The following is a 23,280-nucleotide window of genomic DNA, read 5'->3' as shown; positions in this document are numbered from 1 at the left end:
GCTTTCTAGAAGAGAGAGCCATGTCTAAGGGGAGGATGGTGGACGAGCCAACCAGCTATGGCTGCAAGATTCTATGGCATGGAGGCTATGTCCCGGGGCACTGAAGCCATTCCATCTGGGTTCAAAACCTGGCTGGGCCACTTCCTAAATGTGTGGCCTGGACAAGTTATGTAAACTTTCTGTGCTCCGTTCATTCAACAGATATTTATTAAGCAGCTACTCTTGGAATTCCCTGGCAGCCCAGGGGTTAGGACTCTGAGCTTTCACTGCCGAGGGCCCGGGTTCAATCCCTGGTCTGGGAACTAAGATCCCACAAGCCCTGTGGTACGGCCGGCGGTGGGGGGGAAAGCAGCTACTCTGTGCCGGGCACCGCTCTACTAAGCACTGGGAATATAGCAGTGAACAAAGTAGACAAAAATCCCTGTTCTTTTTGTAGGGTGTGTGTGGGATGTTTCTGGAGTGATGGTAATAATGTTTCACAATCTGCATGCTGGTGACTTTGGTGTTCAGTTTGTAAAAATTCATTGAGCTTACACTTATGTGTACTTTTCTGTAGGTGTATTTTACTTCGATAACGTGTTTAAAAATCCATGGCCTTGTGTGGATCACAGCTGTATTAAATGAGTTAATTAAAGCATGTAGAGCTGTGCTTGCCACATAGTAACATGCACTCAAAAAACAGTGGCTACTATTATTATTCCAGTGAAATTTCTTAATAGTGCAAACCAGGCCATCAGTGGATGTTCAAGAGGGATTCAGCTGGCTCTGCTGCTAGGATTAGTACACAGAGTCCTTCCACAAACCAGTTAGGCATGGACCATGCATCTGTCACGAAAAAAATGTGTTTTTCTTTCAAGATCAAAGATATGAAGAATTTTGTTCATACTTGTGAACTAAAGTGATTTAGGGCTGCTGTGCACATGTGGACAAGTTGTGAACTGCACAAGGTGTCCTTATTTAAAGGGCTTCCATTCAAACTGCAAACCTCATGGGCTTGTATATTTATTATCATTTTCTGGCAGGAATTCTGGCAGTCAAGTGTCTTATTCTAACAAAACTTTTATTAAAACAACTTTCTGACAGATGGGGAGTCAAAGGTGTGAAAAGCACCACTTTCTAACTTGCGAAAAGATGTTGCATGAAAATACCACCCAGGAACTTGGAAATAAAGAGAGGAGCCTGCCTCCTAGGAGCTGTTCCTTAAAACGAATACACAGAGGCCCCGATGCAGCCACTTCTGAGACTACAGAACCCCAACCCCTGAGACTTGACTGTCATTGAACTGGAACGAACTGGCCTTGTGCTTTGTCCATCAGCCTTTGTGGTTCTGGATGACAAAAGTCTCCAACAGAGAGACAGATCCTCTCTGGGGTTCTGATAATTCCTGTTTCTGAGGACAAGACTTCCTTCCAGTGTGGCTTCATTGAGGTCTTGGCCCCTCTTAGCACAACACCCGAATTTCTCCTGGTGGAGTGGGTTGCAGCTGGCCTCATCTTAGGACCCACACAGACTCCCCAACCCAGCAAGTATGAGGGGGGGCCCATCTGTATGTTTAACAAGCATCCAAGTGACTCTCATGTCCAGGTGAGGGTAGGAGACACCGTTCTAATTGGGTTTCTAACAAAGGGACTGAAATCAGGTTCACTCGAGCTCAGCCAGACCCCTCACCTTATGGGAAAGTGGGAGGCAGTATCCAGTTCAGAAAGGCTTGTGTGTGTGGTGGGGAGAGGAAAAGAAAAACCTGGGAAGCCAGATCCTGCCTTCTTTCTTTTCTAGGCTGGGCCAGGGAGAAGCTGCCTGCTGGGGTGGGTGCGTGGAGAGCCAGTGAGTGTGCAACACGCCTGGCCTTGTGGGGAATGGGGGGCAAGTGAGGGCACTCATCCTGCAGCAGCCGCAGGTCAAAGAGCAAAGCAGTCGCAGCGCTGCCCTCCCTCTGGTCTGGGCCTAGGCCTGGGATTGGGCCCCTGGGCCAACACCCCAGTAAGGGGATAGGTCTTTGTCTCATCCTATTCTAAGGACAATGAAGCTCTGGGGACAGACCTAAGCCAAGTACTGAAGTGCTGTGGGTTAGTGACAGGATGGGGTTGGTCAGAGACTGTCCACCAAATCCTAGACAGTCCAGGGGCCTGCAAATGGTTCCCCAGCCCTGGGTTCCAATCCCAGACCCCCGCAGTCACCTCCTATGCTCAGACCAGAGTCCAGGATGGGACCACAGTCTAGGCTGGAATCTCTGCCCACAGCCCCTTCAACAGGCACCAGTATCAGCGCTGGAGATGGGGAGGGGGGTGCTAGACCAAAAAGTATCATCCTCCAAGGGCCTGTTCTAAGCCTCATGGGCCAGAGAAGCAGCTTCCAATTTGCTCCACTCTCTATGGCCTTGGTGTTCCCAGCCCTGGGGAGCGGGGAGGGGCTGAGCCCGAGTTGGGGGGACCCCAGAGCCTTTTTGCCAGAAGCTGGGAAAATCCTCCTGGGGCACCTCAGCAGTGACCCCTCCTACCTGCTGGGCCCAGCCTGGAGCGTGAGGGAGCCTGGGTGCGGGTGCTCAGGGGATGTGGTGTGGGCGCAGTGCTGGCGGGACCTTCCACTCTTCTCTCCTTTCTAGAAGCAGGGGCTGCGTCCTATTTTCCTTCTAAAAGAGACTTGTTGGTGGGCATGGGTTACGGGCAAGAAACCAAACTAGTTCAATGCGAATCACATGGCCAGTGCCAGGTGTTGGGAGAGGGGCCCTGGGGCTGCGGGAATACAGTGGGCTGGGGTCTCAAAGCCAGGGTCCGCGTGCAGCTGTGCCACTGCCAACAGGACTTTGGGCGCGTCCTGTGACTTGAGCCTCAGTTCCCTCTTCTACAAAATGGAGCTAACAGCGCCCACCCGAGTGCACTGCAGGGTTATAGCACTGACTACTCGCAGCTGTCACCACTATTGCTTCTGACCCACCACAGATCTCTGCCTTCAGGACAGACAAGGAGGTGCCGGAGCCTCCCATCCCTTCTCCCCAGAGGCCAGCCTTCCTGTTTCTCCCTCACTCCCAGAGAACATGGTGCAACCAGCTGTTTTGGGGGGACTGGGGTGTCCTCCCTCCCCTGCGGGCTCCGGGCACAACAGCTAGGAGGCATGGAGTGGTCAGGTGTGGTCATCAGGGAACAAGGTTCAAGACCAACAGGCAGGGCCAGGCGGAGGTGGAGACGAGGGGCGGGAGCTGGTGGGGTCACTGGCGTACACTTTACACAACCAACGGGAAGGCCTTGGTGGCGGGGAGAGGAGAGGCGGGAGGGAGGGAAGGAATGAGGGCAGCCAGGTACCAGGGCACAAGTGAGGCCCCTCCCAGCCTGGGGGGCTCGGGGAGACCAAGAGCAGCTGAGGGGCCCCACCGCATACCCAAGGCCCACCCCTCGCCCCAGCGCCCCCGGGCCCTCCCTGCACTTGCTTTCCCCACAGTCAGCAGGTTCGGCCTCAGGGATGGGAGGATGGGAACAGCCTCCCATCCTCAGCCCCCAAGGCTGGAAGGTGAGGGACAGGAAAGAGCCACAGGGGGCTCCAGGCCCCTCTGAGGGGCTGAAAAGGACTCAGAAATCCAAACGAAAAAGGCCGAAAGGTTTTTACTCTGTGAGCCCTGGGGAGGGCTGGGCAGAGTGCAAGGTGTCCACAGGACGGGTGGGTGCAGAGAGGAGGAGCTGGGGCCTCAGTCTTGCTTCCCGGTGTCAGTGCCGGAGAAGCGAGGGGGTGCGGGGCTCTGGAGCCCCAGTCCTGGGGCCCAGCTCGACACCTGCCTGTCCGAGTTCACACTGGAGTCCTGGGCAGTCCTCAGAGCGCAGAGCCCGCCTGAAGTCTGGGTCAGGAGAGGAACGCTGGGCAGAGGGAAAAGGCCGGCCTGGGCTGCCCGCAGCTGATCTGAGTTCTTCCAGGGCTGGAGTCTGTCTGCGGCAGAAGAGGCGCAGCCCAGGCAGGCACAGCTGAAGCCCGGTGCCGCTGTCTGCCAGAGCCGGGGCCCAGATCCTCCAGCTCCCAGGTCAGGGCTCTGGGTCAGCAGGAGAGCGGAGTTAGGCTCAGAGCTCCTCGGGGGCGCCGCGGGTGAGGGGGGAAGCCTTCTGGATGCCCTCGTCCTCCTCGGGGCTGGGGTCTCCCTCGAGGCCACCCAGCTCCTTCCTCTGTTTGCTGCCACCGCTGCTGCCACCCGAGGCCTTGGTCCTGCCACTCTTCTTCTTGGATTTCTTCCCCCCCAGGGCGGCTGTGTCCCCCTTCTTGCCAGACCACCGCTCTGCCAGGCAGCCTGGGGCAAGGAGGAGAGACACCGTCAACAGACTGCTTTGCTGGGTGAGGAGCACTGGCTGCGGAGCCACTGGGGGCGGCGACTGGAACGCGTCCCAGCTCTGCCTCGCTGTGGCCCCAGGCCCGTTTTGGGGCATCTGAGGCATCCACACGTTACTCTGCACCGGGCGCGTCAGGCCTTGACCCCACCCTGTCCCATCCAGCTCCCTGAGGACAGATGCTACGATGCCCCCATTTCTTATTTCTTTTCTGTCCTCCCCCTACCCACCTCCCCTGAGGGGGAGGCAAACAACACAATCGAGGGCTGACGTGCCCTCAGACTCACTGGTATCCTTGCCCTTCAGCACGTGATTGGCACAGAGGAACTGAGTCAGGTCCTCTTCCTGGTGGTTCCTGTACCAGTCCTCGATCACCTCCTCAAACTCCTCCACCAGCACGTCGCACTGTTAACCACAACGCCTCGCGTTGGCAAAGCCCGGCGCCGACTTCTCCCAGAGGAGCCCAGCTGAGCCCCGCCGCCCACCAGGCTGGTGGCTGATTCCCGAGGAGGCTGCAGCCAGAGGGGTGAAACGACTTGACCACAGTCCCCCGGCTCCTGGTGGCCTTCCTCAGCTGAGGACCCCCCACCACCCAGCTCTGTGGGGCACAGCTGGCCTCTGAGGGCCGAGGGGTCCGTACCTGCTTCTTGAGGTCAGCCACCTCTGCAGAGGTCTCGTTCCACAGCTCGTAGGGGATGTCCATCACTACCTTGACCCCTTTGTGCACCAGGTTGTGTAGCGTCTCAAAGGTCTCCGACATGCCCTGGAAGAGGCGACCAGACATGAGAGGCAGAGACCCTTCCTCTCCCTGCCTCCTCCTCTCCCAGTGGAGCTGGAGGCCCAAGGACCCAGCTGGAAGTCAAGACGCCCTATAGCTTCTCACACTTGTCCTGACCTTCCCCTCCCCTCTTTGAGACCTGCATCCCACAACCCCTCCACACACACGCCCTGTCCTGCCTCCCCTCACTCCTTCTTTCCAAAAGGTCTGCTGGGGCTTCCCTGGTGGCGCAGTGGTTGGGAATCTGCCTGCCAATGCAGGGGACACGGGTTCGAGCCCTGGTCTGGGAAGATCCCACATGCCATGGAGCAACTAAGCCCATGTGCCACAACTACTGAGCCTGCGCTCTAGAGCCCGTGCTCTCCAACAAGAGAAGCCACTGCAATGAGAAGCCGGCGCACTGCAATGAAGAGGAGCCCCTGCTCGTTGCAACTAGAGAAAGGCTGTGCGCATCAATGAAGACCCAACACAGACAAAAATAAATAAATTTATTCAAAAACCCAAAAACCAAAAAAGCCTGCTGTTGCCCTCAGGCCCTTTGGACAAATACTCCTTTTCCAGGAAATAAGTTGGTCTTGGCTCTTTCCCCTCACTGTGACCTCCCCCATATCCAGGCCCACTCCCTGCTTCGGGTTCTTCCTATGGCTTGTGTCTTTCCTTGAGGGGAAGAGGCACAGGCGAAGCAGGGAGGACTCTTGGTTGCATAAAAAATATTCTTCTCCACGGAGACAACACACTATTCCTCCTCTATCTTTCCAGAGATCATGCACGCGACTAGAAGCAAATATACACACAAATATATCCTCTCTTCCACCCCCACATTTTACACAAGCAGCAGTATGTATCATACACACCATTCGGCACCTTGCCTTTTTCACTTAATAATATACTTTGGGGCTTCCCTGGTGGCGCAGTGGTTGAGAGTCCGCCTGCCGATGCAGGGGACATGGGTTCGTGCCCCAGTCCGGGAAGATCCCACATGCCGCGGAGCGGCTGGGCCCGTGAGCCATGGCCGCTGAGCCTGCGCGTCCGGAGCCTATGCTCCACAACAGGAGAGGCCACAACAGTGAGAGGCCCGCGTACCGCAATAATAATACTTTGGAGATGATCTTAGTTCAGTTCATAAAAAGCTATCTCATTCTTCGTTTTACACTTTGCAAAATGGTCTACTGAATGGCCACACTGATTTATTTAACCACTCCCCTACTGGTGAATGGTTAGGTTGGTTCTACTTTTTTTGCTATGGAAAATAATGTTAAACATTTTTAAATTAAACATGGATTTATTACCAAGTACAACATTAACACCCATTATAAAGATAAAACCTAAGACTTCTGTGGTTTGATACTATTCATCTAGGTTTCCCAGGAGTTTCTGATGGATCTCCTTTGCTATAAGGGTACTTAGGTGGAGAAATGTGGGAGACAACTCTCCTACCAAACATGGAAGATGCAGAGACAAAGAAACATGGGCCTTGTTGCAAGAAAGCTCATTCTCCAGGGAGAGAAGCATTCGTGTACACAGTAAGCACAATAAATGTCACAAAGGCACCATGATGGAGGTCCAGGTAGGGGCCCTGTGGGCCCAGAGGAGGGACGTGGCAGTCACCGCCCCCTAAGAGTCTTCTGACATCTCCTCTAAACCTCACAATTCGGCACAGCCTGAGTTCTCACTGCACGAGTGCTTAGGCCTCCGAGGGGGCTGCCACCCGGGAGCATTTCTATCTGGGGCTGAGGCAGGACCCCAATGGGCAGGCCCAGACCATCAGGGATGTGCCCACTGCCACTGAAAAGTCAGGCCGCTCAGGAGGGGAGGGGTGCCAACAGCAATGGATGAAGAACGGGGAGAGACCGAGGAGGGATGCTCCCAGGGCACGATCTTCCAGTGGCACCCAGACCAGCAGACACACTTAAACATGCAGCCTGGCCCCGGTGGGGATGAAGGGCCAGCACAAACCCAACCTTGGCAAATCGGTTGCTGCCGGTCCTCTCCTTGTGTAGGCTGTAGTCCAGGAGCCGCTTGCAAATGGTCTCAGTGACTTCGATTAACCGTAAGTCCCTGCCGAGACAGCAGCACGAGAGGGCCTGAGTTCCCCTCCTCACCCCCGTGGATTAGTGGTCCGTCCCTCCAGCCCTGCTACCCCAACACCTGCACATCTCACCAACGGGAAGGCAGAGCTGGAAGGAAGATAGGTCATCTGGGGGGGCTCTGAAATGCTGGAACACAGACCAGAGAGACACAATTTTAACAGCTCTACAGGAAGGAAGTTTTGTTTTTGTTTTTTTTAATAAAGCTAAATGATTCAGTAGATTTTTAAAAAATAAAGTAAAAATGTATTAAAGTTTGATGTTAAGATATCACTTCATTTTGAAAGGATGATCGTAGTTGATGGAAGTGTTTTTTGGTTTGTTTTTAATATTTGTACCTGGCAAAGTTAGAAGTTGGTAATCTTTTCTTTTTTTCTTAGGCCACGCTGCGAGGCTTGCGGGATCTTAGTTCCCTGACCAGGGATTGAACCCGGGCCACGGCAGTGAATGCGCCCAGTCCTAACTACTGGACCACCAGGGAATTCCCCAGTAATCCTATATTTAAAAAAATTAATCCATAAAATCCAAGAGCCTGGGAATCACTGATAAGGTCCAACAGTCTTGCTTTTACAGATGAGGAATGTGAAGCCCAGAGGCATTCAGGGATTTATGGAGGCCACACAATTAGTTGGGGATAGAACCAGTGGGCAAACTTAGGTCTCAGTTAGAGCTGCCTCCCTTTGGTGGGTCTGCCTAGCCAGAAGGGAGAAGGGAACTTCGAGCTGCTGATGCCTCGAGGGACAAAGCAGACCAGGCCAGTGCCCCCCCTTCCTACCACTTCACTTACGACTTGGTGTATTTGACTCCTGAGGTCTTCCGGTCCAGGATGCCATAGCCCATGTCAATCACTTCCTTGGTCTTGCCAGTTTCCTCAAAGGCTGACTTCAGCTCCACTGCGACGTACTTACACACTGGGGGAAGGAGACACAGCACAGCCTACTGAGTGCATCTGAGCCTTTGACGGGAGCTGGCTCCCAGCAAAACAGACCCGAGTGGACGCCTCTCCGGGACTGGGTTGAGTCAATGCTTGGGGCAGAGAAAGGAGTTAGCACCAGACCACCAAATGGAGCTCAGTAGGTGAAAGCGGGCTCCAAGATCCCACTGCCCCCTGTCCACTCCTGGCCCTTATTCCTACTGGCTTCATTCCTCCCAGCTCCTTCCTGCTCCCCACCCCCACAATCATTTATTTTACTTAAAAATTTTTCAAACATATAGAAAAGCTGAAATGCTGAAAGAGTACAACGAATAACTATATACCTTCCACTCAGTCAACAATTGTTAGTAAAAACAAACAAACAAAAAAACAGTCGTTAGCGATTTATCACACTCTCTCCCCAATATATAATATAAAGCAATGTGATAATAGATGTCAACAATATACACATTGTTTTTGCTAAACCATTTTGAAAGTAAGTAGACTTACATCACTCCTAAACAAGTCATCACGCATCTCTTGAGAACAAGGACCTTCTCCTACCTAACCATAAAAATCACCATACTCGGAAGATTAACAACAATTCCAATATCATCTAATACTCAGTCCATATTCAAATTTCCCCAGTTGTTCCCCAAATGTCTTTTTTAAATTTTTTATTTATTAAAAAAAATTTTAATTAATTAATTTATTTTTGGCTGTGTTGGGTCTTCTTTGCTTCGCGCCGGCTTTCTCTAGTTGCGGTGAGCGGGGGCTACTCTTCGTTGCGGTGCGCGGGCTTCTCATTGCCGCGGCTTCTCTTGTTGCAGAGCACGGGCTCTAGGCTCACAGGCTTCAGTAGTTGTGGCATGTGGGCTCAGTAGTTGTGGCTTGCAGGCTCTAGAGCACAGGCTCAGTAGTTGCACTGCACAGGTTTAGGTGCTCCATGGCATGTGGGATCTTCCTGGGCCAGGGCTCGAACCCGTGTCCCCTGCATTGGCAGGCGGATTCTTAACCACTGCGCCACCAGGGAAGCCCCCCAAAATGTCTTTCATGGCTGTTTTATTTCTTGATTTCATATGTTGTTCCAACACCAGCTCTCTGTTCCTACCAAATTAATTTGCTGCATTCCCCCCACAGGCCTGTTTCTACTGTTTTTGTTCATTTATTTTCTCATTTCCTCTTATGCTTCCTTGAACAGTTATTAAGCAACTCCTGTGTCAGGCACTGCCTGGGGATACACAGACAGAAAGAAGGTCCCTCCCTTCTAGATACTCAGTCTAATGGAGCAGAGAGAAGGGTAAACAAATAATTACCATTGCATAAGGAGTGCTACCACTGAAAGTGGGCAGTGCCACCACTGAAAGTGGGCAGTGCCTGGGGCTTCAGGAAAGTGCATGATGTCCCCCTTCAGGGGTTGTCTGTCCATTCTCCTAACCTCACCTTAAAAACCCCCTCCCCCAGGAAGCCCTTCTGGATGAATCCCACCTGCTCTTGATTTCATTCTGAGACTGCAGGATCCATGCTCTCACTAAGGGCCTCCGTCATCTCATGTGTCTCTCTGATTCGACTACAAGGGCACTCAAAATGAGGATCATGTACTGTATTTTTTTCTTTATTCCCCTAGTCTTGGACTTTATCAGTTGGATACTTGATAAATATTGCTCAGAGAGACTGTGCTGGTGCTCGAGCAGCTTCTGACATCTCCGAGTGGAACGTGGTCTGCAGGCTAAATGCCATCAGCGTTGTTATAACACCAACAGCAGAGTTGGGTAGAAAACCAACTTACTACTGAAACAAATAAATCCCCTGCAGGCTTGTTTGGTGAAATTTTATAACATATGCATTAATAGATGGCTTGGAGAACTTGGAACACGTGAAAATTCCAAAATGTAAGCCAGTGACCTCAGAGTCTGCAATGAATTGTGGGTGTCTCACCTCCCTGGCTCTCCATCCAGGACCATCTGGGCTCCCTCCCCTCTTCTGTCCTGTACTGTGTACAAGCTCATCATTTTTCTGGCTCCTGTGCCCCCCGCCTTCCACACCCTCAACATGCAGTATGCCAGGCCCCGGAGGTTGGAACCCATCAACTCATCTTATACCCATCAACCACAACCTTGCTGCCCAACTCTTCCAAACCTTACCTCTTCAAGACCCCCTCTGGGGGTCCCACCCAGAGCCAGACATGGAGGAGACTCATGGCACAGACCCCAGAACCTCATGCACATCCACCCACTTTTTTCTGGGCAGGTTCTCCTTCCTCTGTGCCAAGGCCGCTTCCACTCAGGCTACTGAGCCAGGAGGCAGGATTTGTTGGCCAGATAGTCAGCATTTAATACCAAAGATGTCACAGTGATAAGTAAAAGTAAATATACGTGATTAAGAGGAGCCTAAGGGTTGGAGTTTGCCAAGCCTTCCTATGACTGAAAATCCCTTTAAAATTATTTTTATTAATTACCTATAAAATCAGGTTGGACTAGAATGATCTAAAGATCTTTGCCAAGCTCTGTGCTATTATGAGTCTAAGGAAAAGAAATGTGAACTTCTTAGGCTATGAGAATAATAAGAGAAACAGTAAGGGCTCTTTGGTATTAGAATAAGATAGGAAATGAGAAGGGGAACTGAAACCCCCAAAAGATGTTGGCTATGACTAAAAGAAGAGTGAAAGAAAGGAAGGCATCATAACCCTCTGACTGTCTATTCAAGACAGTGGGGGAGAAAGTAGAGGCTAGAATCCACATTGGGAGGCCGACCAGTGAGGTCAGCTCAGCTCTGAAGCATCTCACCTTTAATCTCTCAAACAAAAAGATTATGCTTTCCAAACTACCCCCACTTCCCAGTGCTTGGGGAACCTCTGGCCGACTGTACGCTTTGTGTTAGGATGCAACAGATTTATAGCCAACTTTCGTGGGGGGCTGGGGTTAGGGAGGGGAGAAGGAAGGAGTGGGTGTAAAGGCCTGAGGAGGAAACTGAGAAATGGAGGGGAGGAAATAAAAGGTAGGCCCTTCCCAGTCCGTAGGCCCTTCCCAGTCCTGAATCGCTGGTTTGCGTGCTGGCGCTCTTTTCTCTCTTTCCCACTCCCTCTCCTTCTCTCTCTCTCCAGTGCCACACCTTGGGAGGCCTTTGGGATTCACTCTTTTCCCATATTCCTAAAATCTTCCTCCCTCAGGAAGTTCCCCCAGGCTCTCTTCTTCTCCTCAAGTGACCCCTTCGGCCTCAGACCCTCCTCCCCCCTCCACACACACCCACAGCGCCCCCCACCCCCTTCACTCATACTTATTCCAAATACAACTACTGGCTGCTTACTAGGCACTGTGTGAATCGCTATCTGAGTCAAGGTCGCTGCCCGCAGCTCACAGCTAGTGGGGGAGACTTCCAATGACACAAAGTAGGTTGCCGTGAGGGCACAAAGGGAGCGTCTCAAGCTCTTCTTCCCCCAAGACCAGTCATGTGGATCTTTTCAGTTCCTCAAACTTGTCCTTTGCTTGTAGGCCTCTCCATCTGTGGCTTCACTTCTCTTCACCCGGCTAACTCCTAATCGTTCAGGGCTTCCTGGACGAAGCCTTTCCCCCCATCTCTGGGCTAGATTTAGATGCTCCTCACCCAGCCCTCAAAGTTCTGTGCCTCCCCTACCACGGCATCTACTACCCCGATTATAAGTGCTTGTTTTCACCGATTTCTGAGCTCCAAGTGCACTGAGACCTGAACTCTCGCCCGCCCCTGTGTCCCCAACATCCAGCACAGGGCCAGGCACATAGCAGGTTCAGGGAGTGGAGACCCGCTGGAGAGCCCAGGGCCTTCGATCCCCCGACGCTTCTCCTCAAGCCCCGCCCCCTCACCTTCGCATTTGCTGGGCAGTCGAACCCAGTCGGTCTCCTCTGCTCGGGCCTGCCTCGGGCCCAGTTCCGGGGCCGCCAGAAGTAGCAGCAGCAGCAATAGCAAGGGGAGAAGCAGAAGACAGCGGGGCCTGGGCCCGGGCCGGGGCCGGGACGCAGGCTCAGGTAACGGCTCCATGGCCCAGCCGGACCCGACCCGAGCGGACCCGGCTGCGCTTCCTCCGGCTGCGCGAGCTAGGCAGCTTCCCGGAGCCACTTCCGGGACTGCGCACGTGCCTCAGCGTAACCAGGGCAACGAGGAGCCCCTCCTGCCTACTCCCGCTTTAGGCCGCTCGTCCGGCCCCCAGAGCCGACGAAGGCCCGCGGACTAGGCAGCCAATGGGCTTTTCGGGGTTTGCCTTCTAGCGAAACGGAGAACGATCTTTTTTCGGCCTCGGCCAATGAGAGAGCGGATGGTGCCCTCAGTGACCTATGGCAACATCTTTGCCCATCCCATAACGGAGTCTCTGGGAGGGGCTGGAGGACCAGGGCTAGGGAAGAGGAAGCAGCGCCCTGGTCCTGAAAGGTATGGGAAAGAGAGTCTTCACTGCCTTCTCCGCCTCCTTGCACGTCGCTTCTCCCCTGGGGTCATTATGAAGCTAATACTAACTGAGCACCAGTTTTAAAATTTTATTATTATTATTGCTGCTGTTGTTATTGTTCTAATTGCTGGTCACTCTAGTAGGCGCTGTGGATGAGACCTGGACGATTCCAAGAGTCCCCAGCCTTCAAGCAGCTTTCTTAGGGCCCAGTAACCCTAGATTTGTCCCAGTGAGAACTAGAACAAATCATTTCCTCTCTGAGCCTCAGTTTTAATCTGTATGATGACAAAGTGATCCTCCTAGCTGCTGTTCAAGACTTGCCTGTTCCTGCGACGCTCAAACAGGTTAATAGAATTAAGGCTTACTGAGCAGATTGTAAAAAGGTCATGCAATAATTTTCTTTTTAGTGTGTAATCTGGCTCCCTTTTCTGGCCTATTGTTTTTTTCTTTGGATTCTGAGCTCCCACAAGGCAGGGACTTGGCTAATGAATGATTGATTTCCCTTCCGCTTCCCCAGCAACAGGGTGCCTAGCACAAGGAGTTGCTCAGTGAAACCCCCTTGTGCTGTGTCATCAAGAGGAGGACTCTCTGGGTCTTTGGGGCTGCAGGCTGGCCCTGAGCTCAGTGTTCTATGGACATGCACAGACCAAGGCTGCTTCTCTGGGAGGTTGTCTGCAAATTCCATTTTTGTCCATAAATCCGTGTTTCCCAGTGCCTCTTGTTTCCTTCCTAGAGGTTGGATATTTATGCTACTTTATAAAGACTTTAAAGGACTGATGCTCAGTCCATTGACTTGTCATTTCCTGATCTTAGTTTCTTTTTTTTAAATTAATTAATTTATTTATTTATTTTTGGTTGCGTGTGGGCTTTCTCTAGTTGCGGCAAGTGGGGGCTACTCTTTTTTGTGGTGCACGGGCTTCTCATTGCGGTGGCTTCTCTTGTTGCAGAGCACAGGCTCTCGGCGAGCGGGCTTCAGTAGTTGTGGCTCGCGGGCTCTAGAGCACAGGCTCAGTAGTTGTGGCACGCGGGCTTAGTTGCTTCCAGGCATGTGGGATCTTCCCGGACCAGGGCTCAAACCCCTGTGCCCTGCATTGGCAGGCAGATTCTTAACCACTGTGCCACCAGGGAAGCCCCTGATCTTAGTTTCTTAGCTTAAAAGAGTTGTGTGGGTGACAAGGCACTTTGGATAGGCAGGAGCTGTGGTATGTAGAATTTCACAGTGTAGAGGGTCAGGACATTGTCCTGAGGTCCTCCATGCTCTCTAGGCTTTAAACGACTTGAGGAGGCTCAAGAGTCTGGCCAGGAACCCTCTTGGGAAATAACATTAATGCAGCCACAGTGGGGATTCAGAGTCTGGGGCAGGGCAGGATTGGGGGAAGGGGGGCAAGATGGGTAGGAGCGCTGAAGCTAAGGGAAGCCTGCTTTCAGGATAAACAAAAGGGCCTCTGGGAGGACATTTACGGAGACACAGATTAGTTTGGCAGGAGCCCTGGGCTCAACATCTGGGCTGAGAGCTGGGAAGGGACGGTGGCTGGAGAAATTCTGAGATTATGGCTGGATACGCCCCCACCCCCACCCAGCCTACCCCTCCCTCATTCTGTGTGTTAGGGAAGGAGCCGGCTCTGTGGGGATGGTGGACAGGTTGATTCCCCAGAAGTTGTGCCCTGTCCCTTCTTGAAGGATCCAGAAAAGAGCTAGGAGAGTCTCCTTACAGGCTGGTGAGAGATGAACAGTGGAGGAGAGGTGAGGGTTTTCGTGGAAGAGTAGCTAAAAGGGCAAAGGGGCTCTGGCAAGCTGGGAGTCACTGACGCCATGTGTGTGGGGAGTGTTAAGAGTACAGTTCCTCACCGCCACGTTGGGGGAAGGAAGACTGAAGTAGGGCCATTGATCCAGGGAACTGTCCTGCACTGCCCCAGGGGACATCTGGATTCACATGAATGCACCCAGAGATTCTTGGGGTGATTACTGGAGAGGAAACTCTGGAAAAGGCAGGGTTTCCTGCAAGAGCTGGACTAACGGAGGACACACAGGTTACACCCCACTGTGGGAGCCTCATATTCTATCAGTGCAAGAACCCTCTTTAGGAAACAAAACAAAACGAAACTAAAACCTCTTTAGTGCCTGGCTCAGAGTCGAAGCTCAGTGAATATTTGTCAAATGAATAATGACCCTTAATTGATTAATAATGTATAAGTTTGGAATTACAATCTGTGCTCTTGGCAGTGGTTATGATCCTATTACTCTGGAATCCTGGCCCTATTCTTTTTTTTTTTTTTTGCGTACGGGCCTCTCACTGTTGTGGCCTCTCCCGTTGCGGCTCCGGACGCGCAGGCTCAGCAGCCATGGCCCACGGGCCCAGCCGCTCCGCGGCATGTGGGATCTTCACGGACCAGGGCACGAACCCGTGTCCCCTGCATCGGCAGGCGGACTCTCAACCACTGCGCCACCAGGGAAGCCCCGGCCCTATTCTTTTCTGTCAAGTCTGTACAAGACTTCACATCAGGACCAGCGCCCCATCTTCCTGGGTTCCTGGTCTCCTCACCCTGACCTCTCAGAGAGGTCAGGGCGAGGGTGAGGAGACAGAGAGGGGGAGGGGGCCTTGCCCCATGCCTGGTGATGAGGAAAGGAGACAGAGTTGGGACCACATCCACCCCAACCCCCAGCCCCACTCTGCAGTTTCCAGGCTCTCACCCTCAGGAAGCCTTCCCAGATTTCTGCCTCCTGTAAATCTGCCAAATTCCCTCCTCCCAGAGCAGACAGGAGTTAAAATATTTTTCATTTGCTTGTGTCATATAAGTTCTCCTTTAATTGTTCTCAGTTATCAGCACCTCAAATGTCCCAGTGTCTGGGTCACTCACCACCCTCAAGGCACTTCCAATCTGATGGGAGAGACAAAGCCTTTTCCCTCAGAAAGCCGTCAGTCTGAGGGGGAGAGACGGAGCCTAGCCCCCGGGGAAGCTCGGGTCAGCTGGAGGAGGCAGATCGCAGAGAAATGCTCCAAGGCTGGAGGCAGGAGTACTGAGGGCAGGTCCCGATCGCCACGCCCTGAGCACCGGCGGCCCCCTCCTCCCAGACAGGGCTCCTGGGATCCCGACCCGGAGGGCGGGTGTGAACCCAGCGGCCGTCCCGGGGCTGCAGCGCCGGCGGGGTGGACAGGCTGAGCCCTCGGCCTGTGGTCCACCCATCATTGCGGCGAATCCAGTCGGTGGGGTCTGCGGACGATCCTCCCGGTGGCGGAGGCTGCGGGAGGAGAAGGTGGTCCGCCCACGGGGCCGCGGGGAGCCCGGGGTCCCCAGGGCGAGGCGCCCGGGCCGGGTACCCCCGCGCGGCGGGCGGGGCGCGGAAGCGGCTGCAGGTCAGAAGCACATCCAACAGCAGCAGCTTGAAGAGCAGCAGCCGCAGCGCCTCGAGCCGCAGCGCCCGGCCCCGGGTCCCTGCGGGAGAAGAGGAGCCGGTGAGCGGCCTAGAGGCTGGCGCTCAGCCCCACGCACGCGAGAAGGTTCACCAGAGGAGAGGGAACCCAGGGGACGTCCTTCCTGGTGTCTAACCTCAGCTCTGACTGGTGGTAATAACACACACCTTCCTAGCCTTCATTTAATTTGATTCCCCAGCAACCAAGGCGATGCAAGCCAGGCAGGAATTAGCATTCGGTTGCAGAGGAGAGACACCAGCTCAGATTTCTGTTTGGTAGGGAAGTAGAACCTGGCTCATGACTGCATCCAGCGGGGGGTGGGACTTTCCTCCGCTCTGTCTTCAGGGGCGCCCTAGACTCCTAAGAGTCTCCCAAGGCTCGGATGCTGAGGCCATCCCTCTGAGCTGCCCAAGGAGAGCTTCAAGGACCCTTCTGCTAGCTCTCACCTGTGCTTCTCAACTGGCGTCCAGGAGTTATGCTGGGGTCAGAGGATCTATCCCCACCTGACCCAGGGGTAGACGGAGGCCCAGGCTAGCCAGTGTCCCAACCCGGCAAGGCAGCCTCTTGAGGGGACCCATCAGTCCCAGAGCCCAACAGGGCCTGAGGTCCTGGTTCCTGGTACTCACCCCTGAGAGGCTCCCAGTGGCAGGTCCTGGCTGAGGAAGCCTCTCCTGCGAGTCAAGGAGAAAGGAGTAAGTCATTGGGACGGGCTGTGCCCTCCACCCCAGTGCTATGCCCTGGCCCTGCTCAGGGCAGCTCTTCTTGGAGCACTGGATAAATGGACAAATGAACCCGTGGTGGGAATCCTGAGCCCATCTGCAGCAAGTCCTCTGAGGGGCCCAGATCTCCCTCTCTTCTGGCTGTCCTCCTGCCCCTAGAGATGCCTCAGCACTTTTAGACAAGGAATCAATTTTCTTAGCAGCCTTCTTTGGAAGGCAGTGCATTTATTCAACAAACATTCCTATTTGGAGGTTGAGAAAACAAACATAATTCAAAAAGAGAAAGTAAGTCATCTGGTCAATAATAATAATAGCTGGCTTTGGACATGTTACTTAACCTTTCTGTGCCTATAAAATGAGAATAATATGACCTACTTCATAAGTGTAAAGTGTTTACAACAGTGCCTGGCACAGAATAAACAATAAGTAAGTGATAGCAACTTAATATTTAATTATTGTTTGATTCTAACAGGGTGTCATGTTTAGGGTGATATAGATATAGATATTAACCCTGGGTATACATAGAAAGATATTAACCTAGGAGGGAGGAGACATTATTACCTCTTGGAAGTCATGCATCAGAGCCTGGATTTGAATGAGATATCACTGTTTCAAATCCCAGAACTCAGGGCCCTGAAGCCACCCTCCTTTGACCCCAGACATCACATCACCTAGATGGTTGGCACTTAGATGCCCTTCATGCCCCCATGGCCTGGATTCTGCCCTCCCTGCCACCATATCCTGGTTTCAGGGTGTGTGAAAGGGGCAGGGAGCAACCACAGGGGCCCAGGCTCTGTCCCCACCTGACAGCTGTAGAGGCTGTGTGCTCTGGCTGTGGTCCCCAGTCCCAGGTCCAGTGTGGCAGACCAAGGTCTCCCAGGCTGCCAGGTCCTCAGAGGGCAGGGAAAGCTGAGCCAAGCTAGTCCAGGTGCCATCAGCTGCTGGGGAAGGGCCGTAGGTGAAGGCATCTAGTGAGCTGCCATTCCCAGCTGAGAACCAGATGGGACTCTCAAGGCCAGGGGGTGCAACGTCGAAGACCAGGCAAACCACCAGAGTCTGCTGCTTCCCATCCACCAGCAGTGTGATTGGTGGGGCCAGAGAGGGGAAGGGTGTGCTGCCCACACCTGCAAGAGAGCACGCACTTGTAGGGGGCTAGGTCTGTCCTTGCCCTCCCAGGTCAGGATCTCACATCCTTCCCTCTGGATTTCTCTCCTTCCATCTATCCTTCCACCAACCATCAATCTATCCTTCTACCCACTCATCCATCCCTCTCTTCTTGCATTTACCTATCTAACCACCTTCCTTCCCTCTATCCTTTCATTCTCCCATCTATTCATCCATCCTTTCTTTTTTAAAAAAAAAAATTTATTTATTTATTTTTGTCTGCGTTGGGTCTTTGTTGCTGTGCGCGGGCTTTCTCTAGTTGCGGCGAGCAGGGGCTGCTCTTTGTTGCAGTGTGCGGGCTTCTCATTGCAGTGGCTTCTCTTTGTTGTGGAGCACAGGCTCTAGGCATGTGGGCTGCAGTAGTTGTGGCACACGGGCTCAGTAGCTGTGGCTCGCGGGCTCTAGAGCACACCATCAGTAGCTGTGGCACACGGACTTAGTACTTCCGCGGCATGTGGGATCTTCCCGGACCAGGGCTCGAACCTGTGTCCCCTGCATTGGCAGGTAGATTCTTAACCACTGCACCACCAGGGAAGTCCCTCATCCATCCTTTCTTCCATCATCCATCTCCTCTACATCTCTTCTTTCTACTTTCCATCTATATGTTTTTCCATCCATCCATCCATCCATCCATTTATCCATCTTTCCTTCCTTCCATTCATCCATCCATCCTTCCATCCTTCTGTCACCTATCTATCATACGTGAATCTCTCTGTGCCAGGCACTGGGGATACACATTAATTAAAATATTGTCCCTGCTCTCAATGATCTCAGTCCCATGAGAAAGACAGCAGATGCAAACAAATACTTATAGTACCTTGTGCCAGCCTCAAGAGAGTGGTTACCTCTGAGGAGGAAGGGAAGGAAATAGAATCTGGAATGAGATCAAAAGGGGCCTCAAATGTATCTGTAACTTTTTGTTTCTTTTAAATAATATTTGATTCAAATATGGCAACATTTTAACTATTTGCTAATCTGAGTGGAGTATGCATGGTTGTTTCTTGTATTATTCCCCGTTCTTTTCTGTAAGTTTGTAGTATTTTTTAACAGCGTTGTTTAGATACAATTCAAGTACCATACAATTCACCCATTTAAAGTGTATGTCCGGGGCTTCCCTGGTGGCGCAGTGGTTGAGAGTCTGCCTGCCGATGCAGGGGACACGAGTTCGTGCCCCGGTCCGGGAGGATTCCACATGCTGCGGAGCGGCTGGGCCCGTGAGCCATGTGGGCCCGCCGAGCCTGTGCTCCACAACGGGAGAGGCCACAACAGTGAGAGGCCCACGTACCGCAAAAAAAATAAAATAAAATAAAATAAAAAAATAAAGTGTATGTCTGGGGACTTCCCTGGTGGTCCAGTGGCTAAGAGTCTGTGCTCCCAATGCAGGGGGCCTGGATTTGATCCCTGGTCAGGGAACTAGATCCCACATGCTGCAACTAAGAGTTCACATGCAGCAACTAAAGATCCCGCATGCCACAATGGAGATCCCGAGTGCCGCAACTAAGACCCGACACAGCCAAATAAATAAATAAATTAAATAAAGTGTATGTCTGTATTATTTTATAATTAAAAAAACAAAAATAAGTCATGTGGGTACTGCAAACATTTGTCTTATATCTTTCAGAATAGTCCTGATTTTCCAAAAACTTATTCTTTTTGGTAAAGATGACTCATTTAATATACGACAAAATCTTAGTTTTGAATAGTTGGACATCAGGAATTCCCTGGCGGGCTAGTGGTTAGGACTCAGTGCTTTCACTGACATGGCTTGGGTTCACTTCCTGGTAGGGGAACTAAGATACCACAAGCCACTTGGTGCAGCTGAAAAAAAAAGAACAGTTGGATACCTTTTCATATAAATAAAATCTCAAAGGTTAAAACCTACAAACAAGGGACTTCCCTGGTGGCACAGTGGTTAAGAATCCACCTGCCAATGCAGGGGACACAGGTTCGAGCCCTGGTCTGGGAAGATCTCACATGCCGCAGAGCAACTAAGCCCGTGCACCACAACTACTGAGCCTGTGCTCTAGAGCCCTCGAGCCACAACTACGGAGCCCGCGTGCCACAACTACTGAAGCCCGCGTGCCTAGAGCCCGTGCTCTGCAACAAGAGAAGCCACCCTAATGAAAAACCCGCGTGCCACAACGAAGACCCAACACAGCCAAAAATAAATAAATCAAACAAACAAACAAACAAACAAACCTACAAACAAATTCACACCATGAGTTAGGTGCAGCCAGGCTAAAGAAATGCCCCAGGGTGCCGGGAAGGGAGGCCATAGAATCTCGTGGGGACTTAGAGGTGGGGGGGGTGTTCTCAAAATATTTCTTTTTTTTGGCTGCATCACGTGGCATGTGGGATCTTAGTTCCCCGACCAGGGATCAAAACTGTGCCCCCTGCAGAGGAATCCTAACCACTGGACTGCCAGGGAATTCCCTCACAAAAGATTTCTTGAAGGTCAAATAACTGACCTAGAAGCAGGAGTATGGTAAGTAGCCCGCTCAGGATTTGAATTCAGACCTCGGTGACTCCAAATCCCACAGACTACCCCACTTGGAAGGATGACTAAGATTTGCTACATGACACAGTGGACCAAGCCTGGGACATGTCCTCAGACAGAGTTGATTTGACTCTTGACTTGTCCACTTAATTTAGAGTCTTAATTGTCCCATTGATATAATGGGGTTAATTACACCAGCCCAGTAAAATTGCTGTGAAGAATAAAAATCATGAATATAAAACACCTTGGCAGATAAGTATCAATACTAATATTGATAAGGCATCACAAACAAAGGGAGGAGAGAAGGTTGGCAATGAGCTCCAGGACCCTCAACCTCCTGAGCCTTCTCAGCTGTACAGAGAGACACACTCCCCTAGCTGAGTTCAGCATCTCCCTCCTCCTTGAAACCTCCCAGGATTGCTCCTCCTCACCCTAGCTGCTTCTTTCCCAGAGCTCAGGCCTCCCGACACTCCCCGATCCACATGGGTGTGGTTTATCTCCCTAGCGAGGGCGAGGTGGTGACATACTGGGGGCCAGCTTTAGAACAAGATGCCCCAACTCAAAGTCAAGGACCTATCCCCACCACACACATGCAAACATGCACAAGCTTCTAGATGAAGCCGGAATTCTCAGAATTTGACTCCTTTGTCTCCAGCCTTGATCTTTGGAGGACCGGGATCGGGGTTGGGGGTCAATACACTGGGAAGTCACTGAGGCCTTGAGACTTCTGAGAGCCCATTTTTAGGGGGAGCTGGGAGTGAACGTGAGATACCCTGAGCCCTGAGGGTAGGAGACTGGACAGTAAGGAGGGTGGGACCTCACCATGTTGCCCGTGCCCCATCACCCCATATAACACAACACAGCCAGGCTACCCCCCCCATCATACACACCTGTCCAGCTTGCTCCGAGAGGTGAGTACCCTTCTTCCCAACACTGTGGGCTCCAGGGGAGCAGGACTTGGGGGCCCCAGAGCAAGATAGCTGGGAGGTATAATACAATGGGGAAGGGGATGATGGGCTTCTGGTGAGACCCTCCCCAGAGGACCCAGGTACCTCTGTCCTGCCTGCCTGCATCCCTCCCACACCTAGGGACGCCCAGAGTGAGGGAGTAGGCTTGGGCAGACTAACGGGGCACAGAGAGGGATGCAGGGAGGGCGCTCACCTGTGGGCAGGGCTGGACACCCGAGGGCCAGGAGAGGCAACAGCCAAGTCCCAGGCATGGCCCACCTGAGAGGAGGCAGGACCCAGCTGCAGACCTGGGCTGTGGGCTGGGGGAGGAGGCAGCCACAGGACTGCCTCGCAGGCCACAGGCCCAGCTGCATCTCAGCTGCTCCACCACGGAGCCGTTTCCCCAGGTGAAGGGCCCCTCCCACCTTCACCCTGGCCCCCAAACCCAGCATTCTCTCACGGGTCCAGGGAACTCAGAGTGCCACTACCACACCAGGAGTCAGATGCCACACCCCCTCCCATCTGAAGAGCACTTCACAGTGTGCAAAGCCTTTTCCCAGTCACTGCCCCTGCCATCTACAGGATCCAGAGCACTTGACGGTAGGTCAGGGGCTTAACATACAGCACTTCATTCCATCCAGCCAACAACTGTGAGTTCCATTTCACAGGTGAGGCAACTGAGGCTCAGAGAGATTGAGTGACCTTCCCAAGGCCACACAGCTGGCAGGTGGCAGAGCCAGGGCTTGAACTGTTTTCTGATGGCTGGCCTTACTATAGCCAAAAAGCCCAATAAACTTACTTCCATGTAGTTACAACCCTTTTAAATAGAATTTATTTTTTAGCGCCATTTCAGGTTTATAGCAAAAGTGACCAGAAATTTCAGAGATTTCCCACATACTCCCTGCCCTGTCATATCAAACCTCTTCTTAAAAATAAACGTTTTAGGGAATTCCCTGGTGGTCCAGTGGTTAGGACTTGGCGCTTTCACTGCCATGGGCCTGGGTTTAGTCCCTGGTTGGGGAACTAAGTTCCCGCAGGGTACGGCCCCCTCCCCGCAAAAAACTTTATAAATTCTATTTTCAGTGACTCCACTAAACTTAATCTGTAGCTGTTATTTTGACCCTGAAACTTTACATCTAAGTATATACCCTAAGGGAATAATAAGAGATTCAGTCATTATAAGACAAAGATTTATGCACAAAAATATTCTTTGAAGTATTATATTAAAAAACCAAGAGAAATTGGAAACAACCTAATTGTTCAATGCTAGGAGACGGTTCAATGATGTTTGGTGTATTTATATTAGTGAATATTATGCAGCAGCTTTTTTTTAAATTAATTAATTTATTTATTTTGGGCTGTGTTGGTCTACCTTGCGGTACGCTGGCTTTCTTTTGTTGCAGTGAGTGGGGCCTACTCTTTGTTGCGGTGCGAATGCTTCTCATTGCAGTGGCTTCTCTTGTTGCAGAGCACTGGCTCTAGGTGCGTGGGCTTCAGTAGTTGTGGCACACAGGCTTAGTTGCTCCACGGCATGTGCGATCTTTTCGGACCAGGGCTCAAACCTGTGTCCCCTGCATTGGCAGGCGGATTCTTAACCCCTGCGCCACCAGGGAAGTCCCCATGCAGCAGCTTTTTAAAAAAATATTTATTTGGCTGCGTGGGCTCTTAGTTGCGGCATGCGGGATCTAGCTCCTTGCCCAGGGATCAAACCTGGGCCCCCTGTATTGGGAGCACAGTCTTAACCACTGGATCACAAGGGAAGTCCCTATGCAGCAGCTTTTAAAGACATGTTTTCAAAAGAATGTTTAATGACTTGGGATATAGAATAGAGTTTGGTTCAGAGTGTGGGCTGTGAAGCCAGAATACCTGGCTTTCAATCCTGACTATATCATTCAGCAGTTGTGTGACTTTCACCAAATTACTTACTTCCCTAATCCTCCATTTCCTCATCTGTACAATGGGAATGATAATACCTCAAAGGGGTTCTGTGATATTTAACAAGATCATCCTGAAGCAGCTCTAGCATTATTCTCTATACATAG

At 52.0% G+C, this 23,280-nt stretch overlaps 2 protein-coding genes across 4 annotated transcripts; both read right to left on the bottom strand.

Annotated features, from left to right (window-relative positions):
• Positions 1 to 3,895: 3,895 nt before the first annotated feature.
• CNPY3 (canopy FGF signaling regulator 3) lies at positions 3,896 to 12,243 on the bottom strand. Of its 3 annotated transcripts, XR_009542953.1 has the most exons (7): positions 11,922 to 12,243; positions 7,957 to 8,080; positions 7,244 to 7,298; positions 7,044 to 7,166; positions 4,945 to 5,067; positions 4,592 to 4,816; positions 4,127 to 4,267 (listed from the first exon to the last, which is right to left on the bottom strand). XR_009542953.1 is itself a non-coding variant. In XM_060162925.1 (6 exons), exons 1-6 carry the CDS (start codon positions 12,094 to 12,096, stop codon positions 4,044 to 4,046), a joined length of 861 nt encoding a protein of 286 aa, XP_060018908.1. In that variant the 5' UTR covers positions 12,097 to 12,206; the 3' UTR covers positions 3,896 to 4,043. The 3 variants fall into 3 exon arrangements, 1 of the variants encoding a protein (XP_060018908.1); XM_060162925.1 differs by lacking the exon at positions 7,244 to 7,298 and having other exon boundaries at positions 3,896 to 4,267; positions 4,592 to 4,709; positions 7,044 to 7,140; positions 11,922 to 12,206; XR_009542954.1 differs by lacking the exons at positions 4,127 to 4,267; positions 4,592 to 4,816 and having other exon boundaries at positions 7,044 to 7,140; positions 11,922 to 12,239.
• A 3,220-nt stretch (positions 12,244 to 15,463) lies between these two features.
• PTCRA (pre T cell antigen receptor alpha) lies at positions 15,464 to 21,510 on the bottom strand. Its single transcript, XM_060164192.1, has 5 exons — positions 21,453 to 21,510; positions 18,612 to 18,641; positions 17,434 to 17,754; positions 16,538 to 16,582; positions 15,464 to 15,933 (listed from the first exon to the last, which is right to left on the bottom strand). The coding sequence occupies exons 1-5, from the start codon at positions 21,508 to 21,510 to the stop codon at positions 15,464 to 15,466; spliced, it is 924 nt and encodes a 307-aa protein (XP_060020175.1).
• Between the last annotated feature and the right edge of the window lie 1,770 nt (positions 21,511 to 23,280).

Source organism: Lagenorhynchus albirostris, chromosome 10 (assembly GCF_949774975.1).
Source record: "Lagenorhynchus albirostris chromosome 10, mLagAlb1.1, whole genome shotgun sequence".
NCBI classification, from domain to species: domain Eukaryota; kingdom Metazoa; phylum Chordata; class Mammalia; order Artiodactyla; family Delphinidae; genus Lagenorhynchus; species Lagenorhynchus albirostris.
Note: the sequence above shows the minus strand (reverse complement) of the source record. Positions and strands in the feature narration are given on the sequence as shown.